The 12,773-nt window shown below is 50.1% G+C and overlaps 1 protein-coding gene across 1 annotated transcript in view; it reads left to right on the plus strand.

The window, feature by feature from the left end:
* Positions 1–12,773, plus strand: part of EPS8L2 (EPS8 signaling adaptor L2) — a 59,529-nt gene that overhangs the window by 41,842 nt on the left and 4,914 nt on the right. The window contains exons 7-18 of the mRNA XM_061371006.1: positions 112–191; positions 571–710; positions 1,964–2,043; positions 2,487–2,613; positions 3,064–3,152; positions 3,825–3,899; positions 4,546–4,694; positions 4,843–4,969; positions 5,859–5,974; positions 9,668–9,779; positions 10,952–11,059; positions 12,498–12,639. Coding sequence (XP_061226990.1) covers positions 112–191; positions 571–710; positions 1,964–2,043; positions 2,487–2,613; positions 3,064–3,152; positions 3,825–3,899; positions 4,546–4,694; positions 4,843–4,969; positions 5,859–5,974; positions 9,668–9,779; positions 10,952–11,059; positions 12,498–12,639 — 1,345 coding nt within the window. The remainder of the gene's footprint in view (positions 1–111; positions 192–570; positions 711–1,963; positions 2,044–2,486; positions 2,614–3,063; positions 3,153–3,824; positions 3,900–4,545; positions 4,695–4,842; positions 4,970–5,858; positions 5,975–9,667; positions 9,780–10,951; positions 11,060–12,497; positions 12,640–12,773) is intronic.

Genomic DNA, 12,773 nt, shown 5'->3' on the forward strand with positions numbered 1-12,773 from the left:
CACTGCTGGGGTGAAACAGAGACCAAACTGTGCTCTTCCTCCTGCACCCACTTAAAGCCTTCAAACCCTTCCAGAGCAAAGCCCCTAAAACATCCCTGTTTTGTCTTTGAGGCGGAGATGGTCCATGAGGACATTGAAAGTGCCCTGGCAGACCACAAGCATGGGAAGAAGATACGGCCACAGACACTCAAGTGAGTCCTGTGGGATACTTCCACCTGGCAGATCAAGCGGGTTTCAAGTTTTCCTGACTTCAATAAGAAGCCAAGGAAGTTCCTTCCTGTTCTACTTAGGCAGAAGCTGTTCCCTGTGAGGGTGCTGAGGCGCTGGCACAGGGTGCCCAGAGAAGCTGTGGCTGCCCCATCCCTGGCAGTGCTCAAGGACACAGGGGCTTGGAGCAAGCTGCTCCAGTGGAAGGGGTTGGGGTTGGAGCTGGAGGAGCTTTAAGGTCCCTTCCAACCCAAACCAGGCCGGGGTTCTGTGATACAACTGGGAGTAAAGAAACCCATTTTCAGAAGCCTCAGAGACAGGATGAGCCCTGACAGGGTGGTTCTGTGTGTCTTCCCTTTGCAGAGCAAACCAGGAGAAGATCAGGCAGAGGCAATCCATCCTCCCACCACCACAGGGGCCAGCTCCTATCCCGATCCAGCACGATGCAAGAGGCTCAGCGATGAACAGGAACCGGGTGGCACCCCCTTCCCAGCACGATCCAGGTACTGGGAGCACTGGGCAAGCGGTGGGATTCCCAACCCTCTCGAAATGGCCTATGGTCACCCTGTCCTGCTGGAGCACAGGGAAACCCATACCAGAGGCATAGCATGTTATTGCATCTCTGCTGTGCTTTGTAAATGCCTAAACATCAGCCATGGCAAACACTGGTACTCACTGGGCTCACAGGAAGCATCTTCTGCTCAACCACAGCTCCATAAATCAAAGCTCCTTTAAACTCCTTGTAACAACACTACCTGGGATACTGAAATTCCCAAAATAGCTGAAAGCCCCTTGGAAAACTGAGCCATCAACTTTGGACCATCTTAAAAAGACCTAATGAGAAAGGCAAATTCCTGCCTCTGCTGACTTGGCAGGAGCCAAGATTTCACTCTCAAATAAAGCAGTTTGTATGAATCCGAGTTCAGTGTGGAATTGCAGATCTGGACTCACCTCCATCATGTGCTGATCTAAATCTTATTCCAAAAGCATCCTGACTTCAGCCTCTTGGAGCTGGCTTGAGAAAACCTGTATTTCCCTTTCAAGAAAGAAGTCTTTGCTCTGACAAAAGCTCACACTGATTAAATGGTGAGCAAACTGTAACCTCTCATCACTGCCCATCGCACCACCTTCTCTTAGGATCAGTTTCTAGGTATAAGGAACACACATAACCAGGGTACCGTAAAAAACTCCAAACACCAGCTGAGGAAAGGAACCACTCGTTTCCTCAGGATGGGATCGGAAGGCAACCAGATGCTCAGGCCTCCCACACTGAGCCTATTGCAGGGCCAGTTTTGTATAATGAACATAAGATCTATATTTCAGAGCTGCCCCATCCCTGGCAGCATTCAAGGCCAGGCTGGACAGAGCTTGCAGCAAGCTGCTCTAGTGGACGGTATCCCTGGCCAGGGCAGGGACTGGAACTCTATGAGCTTTAAGGTCCTTTCCAACCCAAACTATTCTGATTCAGTTACTGCTTCTCCTTTGAAACACACCTTATTGTGTTCCATATACTACTTGTCAAAACTGTTTGCCTCATCTTAAACATGACATATAGTTTTATATGGTCCTTAGCCAGAACTGCCTCCCCAGGCCTCCCCCTTGATATCCCCCTGTCCCAACACCTCCTGCCCCGGCCCTTTTGAACCCTGTTATACCGAGCTGACACATTCACGTCACAAGAGGCTACCCCTGTATTTAATGGAGCCCATTTTCAAACTCGGAGTAAATCCATTTTCTCTCCCTGCCTCCTCTGCAGACTATGAGCGACGAGGCTCCGGCTGCCACGACCACGAGGAGTCCCGAGCCATCCTAGCACAGAAGATTGAGAAGGAAACGGTAGGTAACAAGAAGGGCAAGTGGTCAGTAGGGAGAAGAGAGGAGGGAAGCAAAGGGCTCTTCCATGAACAGATACTTAATGCCCAGTCATTGCCAAACTGCTATCTACTGTGCATGAAGATAAGGTGACCAAAAGCAGAGCTCCATCACTGTGTTGGTTACAGTTCCCTTTGAGCAGAGGCAGCTCTGCTGATTTCAGCTCTGCTCCTCCCTAGCTCACAGCCTGGTCTTGGGGTTGTTTTCCAGCCATCCATTAGCAGGGGTCACTTGTCACATTGATAAGTGATAAGCACGAGGCACAGCTTTGTGTTTGGGAAGTGATGAATTCAGCTTAATTCCATGCCTGGATTCCCTGTTCCTGCGCATTCCTGCAGGAAGTGAGGCAGGAGCAGGACAGCACACTCAGGGATTCACTTGGCTTTGTTGCATTTGTGTCCTCACAGCAAATCCTGAACTGCACTCTGGATGACATTGAGGTGTTTGTCGCCAGGCTTCAGAAGGCTGCAGAGGCATTCAGGCAGCTCAACCAGAGGAAGAAAGGGAAGAAGAACAAGAAGAAAGGGCCAGCAGGTACATGCAGCAGCTGGGAGAAACAGGGAGCACAGGGGCATGGATGAACATCCTGGCAGTGCTCAAGGCCAGGTTGGACCCAGGGGCTTGGAGCAAGCTGCTCCAGTGGAAGGGTCCCTGCCCTGGAACTGGAGGAGCTTTAAGGCCCCTTCCAACACAAACCATTCCATGTTTCTACGAAGGTTGGGATGACTCCTTAGATAGATGCAGCAACAGCTATAGACCCAACAGCAGCTACACCAGTTAGGAAGGTGCTGCTGGTGTGTGGGGAGCTCTCACAGAACACACAGAGCACACAGAAACACTTCTCACTTTTCCTGAACCTTTGACTTACAGTAGTTCTCATCTCAGCACCCATTACTGCCATGTCTTCTACACGCCAGCAAGGTGAACCCTACCTGAACAGGGATGCTCTAATGACAGTGTCCTTCTCTCTCCCTCCTCATGCAGAGGGTGTGCTGACTCTCCGAGCAAGACCCCCAAGTGAGGCCGAGTTCATCGACTGCTTCCAGAAAACCAAGCTGGCTTTTAACCTCTTGGTAAGACACAGAGGGTGTTTCCATCCCATGCAGTGACAGGGCTTTTCCCCATATATCATGTAACAAGCATTTAAAGTGAAAATTGAACTAAAAACGCTATGAAGGGACAAAGGTGTGAATTCCAGACCCTTCAGAACACACCTTGTGCAGGGTGCTTAGGCCAAGCTGTGAAACTGAAACTAGAAGCATAACATCCAGGATGGGAGTGAGCAGGCAGAGGAGGCCCTGCGCTGCCTGGATCCCTTCACAGACACAGCCCTGCCTCAAAGCATTTGTGAAGCTGTGAGTGCTCAAGGCCAGGTTGGACACAGGGGCTTGGAGCAAGCTGCTCCAGTGGAAGGGGTCCCTGCCTGGGGCAGGGGTTGGGACTGGAGGAGCTTTAAGGTCCTTTCAACCCAAACCAGGCTGGGGTTCTATAAAAGAGCTCTGAAAGGACTGATTTTAACACAGTAGGTACCTCACCCCTTCTGACCTTTAGCACTCTTACAGCTAAAACTGGAGGATTCCCACTCCTCGCTCACTCTTCTGCCCTGATTTCAGGTGCACTGTTGGAAGTTCCTTTACTTCTCAGGCTGTTGTTGACTACAGCAAACAGCAGCAGTCCCTCCATGCGACAGAAAACAGAAGGCAAAAGCAGGCTGGAGTTAAACTGGGTTTCCTTTCCCTTTCCAGGCCAAGCTGAGGAAGCACATCCAGAACCCCAGCGCCTCGGAGCTGGTGCACTTCCTATTTGGGCCACTGGAACTGGTAAACCTCATTCACTGGTTTCACTGTGATTTGCTTTGTATGGACAATTCCTGCGCCCCAGAGGGTGCTCAGGCATTGGAACAGGCTGCCCAGGGCAGGGCTGCAGGCACCAGCCCTGCAAGTGTTCACATCCCATGGAGACGAGGCCTCAGTGCCATGGGTTAGGGGTGGCTTTGGCAGTGCTAGGGAATGGTTGGACTGGATGAGCTTGAAGGGCTTTTTGAACCTGGTTAATCTAGGGATCAGCTGCTGCCAAGAGGACTCAGGTCACCCCTCAGCATGAAGGTTTGTCCTCTGGCCTTCATTTTATACCTTAGGGAACATAGGAACTATCTACTATTTGCTTTTTCTTAAAGTCAAGCACTCTCAGTGCAGTGTGAGGACAATAAAGGGATGCTGAGGGAATGCAGTGGCTCTTTTAGGTGACAGCAAAGCAGTAACTTAGTCCATCTTACAGATGAAGGCAAAGAGGAGAACTTTGGAAGCACAAGTCTAGTGTGAATTAGCCTGGTTCTTTGGGCAGACACAGATACTTCAAAGCATCAGAGCCACTGATTCTTGTGTCTCTGATTCCTGTTCCTTTGTGTGTGTTCTGCTTTGATATATTGAACGTTTCCTACCAAACCTCTGTTTGTGTGTGATCCAGATCATCAATAGCTGCGGGGGCCCCGACCTCGCCAGGTCTGTCGTCAGCCCCCTTCTTTCCAAAGACGCCACAGATTTCCTGCGAGGACACCTCACACCAAAGGAGATAAACCTCTGGGACTCCCTGGGGGAGACATGGACCAGATCCAGGTGAGGATGGAGCTGCTGCCCCACCAGGGTCCCCAAGAGAGTGCTTGCCATTACAGCCATGGCAGGGGGTCAAGGATGCCCCCAATCCCTCCCTGATGTGCTTTTGGAGACATGGATCTCACCAGGTATTCCCTGCTTCGTGTCCTAGAGCCGAATGGCCGCGGGAAGCAAACATTCCCACCTACATCCCCAAATTCCGCAATGGCTGGGAACCACCCGTGGAAATCTTCCGTGGCGCTCCCTGGGAAATAGACATCGGACACTTGCAAGAGGAGGTTGGTCTCATGCCCCACGGGCGTCTTCCCTTCTCTCTGCCTCCCCCTTTGTCAGAGTGAGAGGTGAGGCTGTGGAGTGCGTGGTGGGGAATGGCAAATAGGTGAGGTACTGGAATGGGTTCCCCAGGGAGGTTGTGAATGCTCCATCCCTGGCAGTGTTCAAGGCCAGGTTGGACAGAGCCTTGGGTGCCATGGTTTAGTGTGAGGTGTCCCTGCCCATGGCAGGGGGTTGGAACTGGATGATCTTATGGTCCTTTCCTACCCAAACTGTTCTATGATTCTATAGTTGGCATCTGGTTACTCCAGTTAAATAAGAAAGAAAATAAGGCTAGAAAAGGGCAGCAATGATCAGCTTCTCCTCCTGATGACAGGAAGTAAGATACTACACCATAGTATCGTCCAATACCTAAAGGGGCCCTACACTATATCCAGTGTAGAAGGGCCTGGGACAAGGGCCTGTAGGGACAGGCCAAAGGGAATGGCTTGAACCTGCCCGAGGGGAGACTGAGCTGAGCTCTTAGGCAGAAGCTCTTCCCTGTGAGGGTGCTGAGGCGCTGGCACAGGGTGCCCAGAGAAGCTGTGGCTGCCCCATCCCTGGCAGTGCTCAAGGCCAGGTTGGACACAGGGGCTTGGAGCAAGCTGCTCCAGTGGAAGGGGTCCCTGCCCGTGGCAGGGGCTGGGAATGGAGAAGATTTAAGGTCCCTTCCACCCAAACCATTCTAGGTTTCTGTGATAACTGAGCCCCACAGATACAAGATTGCCTGAAGAACATTTCTTTGGTGTTCACCTCCTCATGACCAAAAGCTTCCAGGCCACGATTCATCTATCGCTCTCCTTTGCTACATCTTTCCCCTCTCTGGTAACACTGGCTCCATTTTTGCCTTCCCAGCTCTCATCAGCCAATGGATATCCTTACCGGAACTCCTCTCTCATGCGTGGCCAGAGCACTGAGCAGAGCCAGGCTGTGGATGCCTTCAAGCAGAATGTAACTCAGCATGTAAATAGGTACTGTACCAGCACCACCCAGCTCCCCCGTGCAACCTCATAAACACACACCACAACCTATCACAGCACCAGGATGCTTTTGCATGTGGCAGGTAACACCCTGCCATTATTAATGCAGACTTGATAACCAGATCAGGGAACTCAAAGGTTACCCACACGAACCAGTCAAACAGCAGAGGTCTGCTGGTGGGAAATGAGTTACATGTGATTTCCACCACACGAGGTGAAAATACAGACTTCAATCACTAGGTCTTGTTTCAGAGCACCAGCCCACCAAAGTGATATTAAGGATCATGTGCTAAAGTCACCTTGCTTTTGTTCTCCATGCCTTAAGAAGAGCTAGCAGCCATTCACCCAACCATCCCAAAGCCACAGCAGCTTGCAGAGAAGGAACCTGCTCATAGGAAGAATCTGTACTAAGGCTCATGAGAGCTTTCCAACGTTCAGAGGTGCAGCCTGACCATGGAAAACATTTCAGCTGAGGAAGCACCAGTTTGGTTCTCTGGAGGCAGGAGCTCCTTCTTCTGCTTTGAGACACAGCCAAAGGGAAGCACATTTATTAGGAGCTGAGTAAAGCATGAGTGTTTCCAGTCTTGCCCACCTCTCTCATCAGGAGACTGGTAGGGTGCTGGTTTCAGACAGCTCTTTTTAATGGGATAAATCCAGAAAATGGGTAAAACCCCTTCCACTTTCTTCAGGAGTCTTGGGAAGTTCAGTTCCCAACCCAGAACCAACCAGGCCACCCCTTTGCCTCAAGCCTTTTCCCAGTGGAAACACTGTTCTTTTATAATCTAAGCAAATACTCTGCCCTACAGCCAGTTTTCCATTACCAGTTACTCAGTGGTATAAAATCTGTATAAAACCAAAGCTTTTGGTTCAAAGCTTTAAGGGTTTCACCTATTTGCATGAGCTCAGGCCCTTGAGATTTTACAAGACCTGAGTTTCAACCAACTCTTCCCAAACTGAATCCTTTGCCATATTCCACTGTGCAGGGATTTGACATGAAGTTATCAGCTTCAGCTCCTCAACGACTGGTAGGTCAGATCCAGCAAAGCCCTCAGCCATGAGCTCTTCTATAGCCAGTCCTAAACTAGGAGAAAACCTTCAAGCCAGACTGGTTTTCATGGGTTTATGTCTAATCCAAAAGATTTATAAGCTCTACTACTACAACAAAGTTCAAACTGGCAGCAAAATACCTTAAATTCAACTATATCAGCAAAATAACTTATTCTTCTCATTCACCCCATCAAAGGTCCTGGTGGGACCATAAAACAGTACGGACACAGCACTGAGTAGGGAAAGAATTACGATAACAGATTCTCCTCTCCAATTCCATGTTTCTCAGGGAGGTTATGGAGAATAAAGAGAGCTTCGTTTACATGAGAACATCACCTGCCCAAGGGGAGACTGAGCTGAGCTCTTAGGCAGAAGCTCTTCCCTGTGAGGGTGCTGAGGTGCTGGCACAGGGTGCCCAGAGAAGCTGTGGCTGCCCCATCCCTGGCAGTGCTCAAGGCCAGGTTGGACACAGGGGCTTGGAGCAAGCTGCTCCAGTGGAAGGGGTCCCTGCCCATGGCAGGGGTTGGAGCTAGGTGAGCTTTAAGGTCCCTTCCAACCCAACCTGCCCTGTGGCTCTATGATTCAAGTCTGTCTTTAGTGTTAGTCTCAGCACTATAGATAGTAGTTTGAGTCCCAAATACAACTCAACAGTGTGCCTCTTACCAAGGTGACCATCTCCCTGAGACACCACCCAGTCTAACTACAGTGTGGGCTTGGGGAGTAGATTAGGATCTCTCTTCTCCTGGGGTAGGTGGTGTAGCTTTCTACCTGCTTTCCAGACTGACACACCAAGAGTTCCTTATGGATAGCATTTAAGGAAGAAACCCTCAAAGTCAAAGGCACTGAAGCAGATGCTACAGTTGAGAACATGCTTTGACTCCTCTTTCAGCCCAGAGCAAACCTCAACCAGGTGTGTCCAGATGTTTGCCACAATCACAGCTGGGACAGACATTTCCTGCTCTACTCATGCTTCTTTCAGAGTGCACTGATGTAGTTTGCCAACCCAGAGCCTCTGTATTACCAATAATAGCCATGCATCAGTACGTAATACCTGTTTACACCAGGGATTTTAGCTCCAAAGAAGTGTCAAGAAAGCCCCAAGCAACATTACAACCATCAGCAAAGGTCACTTGTGCAAAATCCACGTGCCTGCAAAGTACACAGTAGCTTCAAAGTCCTCATAGCTCGCCTCTGGAATCCTACAGGAGATGGAATTCCAGCCTCCCCCGTCCCCACCTTCAGGGTAAGGCCACCACTCCCATTGCTGGCTGATGGATTCCACCTGCCTGCGAGGCTGCTCCTCCACTGCAGACTCCCACCTTATGTATTGCACACAGCTGTAACCAGACCAAGAGCTGTCCCAAATCAAACTACAGCCACAGGCATGGTATCAAACCACTGAAGCAATGTTTTCAACCTTGTTCACACCACCAAAAGCCACCTAATGAAGACAGTGAAATGAACTGGAAGCATGATGGGCTTGTTTTTCATAGTCAGGTTTTACGGGTGCCTCAGAAACAGTCCACAGGTTCCACAGCTCATGGATTTAAAACCCCTGATCACAGAAAACCATCAGGTTACACCCCACAGCACTGCCTTCACTGAGTTACACATAACACAAACAGAGGAGAACCTGGCCCCACGCTGTGCCCACCCTGAACACAGCACCCAGGGGCCTCCTACAGCAGGTGGTAACTATGCAGATTGCAAGCCAGAAGCATAAAGATCCATTGAAGAGCATTAAAATAGCTCCTTCCTGCTATTTCCACACTGCAAACCTTTCTGGGATTATAAAGTAACATCTGAGCTGGAGAAGGAAAAGGTGAGATCTGCAGTTTTTCCTAAGCCAGGCAAAACCCATGGGATAAAAGAAACCAGTTCAGTTTGGCTCAAAGGGAACCTTTCATTCCACTTCTCCACCACTTTTTCCAATCTACCATATTTATTTTGTCTCTCCCCACATGAAAAGCCAGTTCAGTGTTGAAAGCCACAGATGCTTGTGTCAGGAATTCCCAAGCAACACATTCAGACACATTCCTCTTCCCCACCCCAGAATGAAAACATTCAAACTCACTTTTCCTTAGAAGCTGCAGATTCTGTGTCAGTAGCTCACTGTTGCCTGATGAAAAACACAGATTTCCAGTCAGTTCTGCCTGTATTTGTTCCCAACACTACTTCCCCCAGCACTGGGGCCTGTTTCTCCCCTCTCTGGCATATATGGAGCAGTTGTTTCCACTTAGGATGAGAGAGTTTCCCACCTGATTGCTCTCAGGAGGTGCAATCAGAACATGTTTGTGCTTTCCCAGTCTCCCCAGTCCTTGTGAGGCAGCAGCTAACAGGAGAAGGCTTTTCTTCCACCCTGAAAGCAGCAGCCTCATAGTTCCCTTTAATAAGGTCACTAACCAACAGCCCTAGAGCTTGTTGTGTGTGTTTGTTCCCAAACATGGGATGTGTCACTAAAATAAGGGGGGAAAATCACCCTCAGGATAGAGGAGAAAGGAGCATTGCCCCCTTCTAACACAAGCACAGCTGACACTACCTGCCCTGCACAACCATCACTCCTCTTCCCCAGTGAGCCTCCATTGCTTCAGTGATCAGGTGGCTGTGCATTCAACCTCCATGCTTTCCCTCCTGCAGGAATTTTGAGGCCCAGGGAATGGCTCCACCAAAGAGATATGCCAAAATCCGCTACGATTTCACCGCGCGAAATGCCAACGAACTCTCAGTGCTGAAGGATGAAATCCTGGAGGTACGTCAATGGGCTGATGCCTCATCCCCTTGCTGGGAACAGGGAGAGACCTCGAGATCCTGGCAGGTCCCAGCTCGTGTTTCCTTGGTGTTTCTGAGCAGTAACATGAAGTTTGGTCAGGTCTAAGCTTTACCTCTGAGCTGGAGCAGGCTGGCTGAGCACTGGCTCGTTGCTAAACTGGAACACATCAGTCACAGGAGGAAGGAAAACAAGTCACTGTATATGATCCTCACCCACCTTCTGGTTCATTATTGCCACTCTGCCCTCCCCCAGGAATTCTTTTCTATGAAAACATCCTTTTTCATAACCTTTCTCGTATCCCAACGCTGCTGGCAGCTGGAGAATGTAGGGGGGGACTTGGTCTACACACCAATTGTACCATATCTGACTTGAAACAAAGACTTCTATTCAAAACTCTGTTCAAAAAATGGCTAGAATGAGGAACTGCCAGCAAAGCTCATCCATTCTGAGAAGATTACGTGGTAAAATACATTAAAAATCATTCTGGAGCCAGGCTGGGAGAGCTGGGCTAGGGCAGCCTGGAGAAGAGAAGGTTCCTGAAGGGGAGACCTTAGAGCAGCTCCAGTGCCTAAAGGGGCTGCAGGGAACCTGGAGAAGGGCTTGGGACAAGGGCCTGTAGGGACAGGCCAAGGGGAATGGCTTGAACCTGCCCGAGGGGAGACTGAGCTGAGCTCTTAGGCAGAAGCTCTTCCCTGTGAGGGTGCTGAGGCGCTGGCACAGGGTGCCCAGAGAAGCTGTGGCTGCCCCATCCCTGGCAGTGCTCAAGGCCAGGTTGGACACAGGGGCTTGGAGCAAGCTGCTCCAGTGGAAGGGGTCCCTGCCCATGGCAGGGGTTGGAGCTGGAGGAGCTTTAAGGTCCCTTCCAACACAAACAAGTCTGGGATTCTACAAACAATGAGTTCTTGAGCCCCCCGATCTGTTCCCCGCAGCGATGCTCTCCTGTTCATCATCAGGGTAAGTTCTGATGCTTTTCAGGAAAGGCTTCAATCCTGAACTACAAATGAGTGCAATACCCATTTCCCAGCTCCTGGCCACAGTGATGTTATTCTGCCAGCTTCACGTTACTGTGTCCTTTATTCCCACTTTATGCCTTTTATGTACGCAGGAATCTGATGTCCTCACTCACCAGTTTACTCTTCCCCCTCTCCCAGGTGTTGGAGGACAATAAGCAGTGGTGGAAGCTGCTCAACCGGAGCGGGCAGGCTGGATACGTCCCTTACAACATCCTGGATGTGGTGAAACTGGATGAGCTTGAACAGGTCTGTGCTCAGGTGGTGTTTAACTGGTACCCAGCTGCAGACCACAACCAGCCTCTGAGATAACCTTGTAATTAGACCTCCCTGGAGCTCTTAGGATGCTGTGCACAGCTTGGGATGAACCCTCACATATAGATGAACCAGGATGCTGGAGATTCCTGAGTCTCCTATGATAAAGCTCTCACATTTTGTCACCATTGCCTCCCCAAAATCAGGGCTTTCCTTCCCACCCATGCAGCAGCCTCATGCTTTCCTCCTGCTCCCAGATGTGAAGCACTGGCAGGCAGGGTCATGGGACAGGAAGGCTGAGCCCTGTGCTACAGAAGCAGCCTGCTATGAAGGATGACCCTGAATGAAAGGGACAACCACCCCAGCCTAGCACCATGGCTTCTCACCCCAACAGGAGATGTCTCACACTGAGGTGTCATCAAACAGCTGCTGGATACAGTGGCTTCTGAGAGTTCCACCTTTGGCCAGTGCCTTCCTCCCAAACCCATGTCCTTCTCAGTCTATGGTTTACCCCTCCCCTGTTGTAGAACCCTGCTGCTCTCAGGGCTGGGCTGTGAACATGATGAAAGACCACAAACAGCCATAAACCAGCCATAAAACAGCCATAAAGGCTAATTTTGCCATGAAAATGATGAAAATTTTATTGGGAGTTGAATTAAAGACAGACAATTCCCTCGTCCAGTTCAGTTCAGCAGCAGGAACAAGTTACTGGAGTGGAGGCAGATGGAAATACCACCTGTATGAGTATTAAGTGAATATTGCTCTCAAGCACCTTGCATTGCAAAAATGAGCTGGAGAGCTCAAAATGCCCTAAGGAAACATGGAATTGCTTCCTCCCTTTGGTATTTCTCAGCTTGGCCGAAGCATAAGGTGCCACAGCAGGCCTGTGGGTAGAAGCTCTGTTAGTTCAACCAAAGCGTCAAGGAACTCTTTCCAGACTGCTCCAGGCACTTGGCAGTGGTGTCCCTTCACATCAGTCACCACAGCAGCGATGCTTTAGCTTCACATGGGCTTTCTGCTTGGTTTCATATGAAAATCATTTGCTTCCCATGCTCTGCATCCCCAAGGAAGCCCTGCGAGCAGTGATTTCTGCACAGCAAAAGGCTGAAGGGCCGAGTCGCAAGTGTGAGCATAGCCATCTACAGCATAGTAAGCATGCAGAGAATAGCGTGACAAGTGTGACACCTTTTCTGGGGGTGCAAATGCTTTCTCACAGCCTTTGGGTTCTGTGAGACCCCAGAAATGAACTTCTTCCATGCAGCTCCACCTGAGTCCCACGAGCCTCAGCTGAGCAGCGCTGGAGCAGCACAGGGAGAGCACAGTGATTTATTCCTCTATTTGCTGTTGTGGGTGGGAGGCAAAAAGTTCAAGAAAATGAAAAATGGCCATAAAAGATCTTACACATCCTTTTTTTTCCCACTTTCTTACCCAGTCCAACCAGAGGTACAAAGGAGACCTGAGCCCCAGAGGATATGGACCATCCAGCCCAACTCACAAGCTGCCTGCCAGCTATGCTGGGGATAAATGGGGAAGTGAAATGTTATCCCGTAACTCTCCCCAGGATGCCAAAGAACGTATGTAACAGCTTCAGACTGAAATGGGGGATTTAGGGTGGATCTAAGGCAGAAGCTCTTCCCTGTGAGGGTGCTGAGGCGCTGGCACAGGGTGCCCAGAGAAGCTGTGGCTGCCCCATCCCTGGCAGTGCTCA

Source organism: Neopsephotus bourkii, unplaced genomic scaffold (assembly GCF_033783945.1).
Source record: "Neopsephotus bourkii isolate Nb327-2 ecotype Australia unplaced genomic scaffold, CSIRO-AGI_Nbou_v1 NB_1557, whole genome shotgun sequence".
Classification (NCBI taxonomy): Eukaryota; Metazoa; Chordata; class Aves; order Psittaciformes; family Psittacidae; genus Neopsephotus; species Neopsephotus bourkii.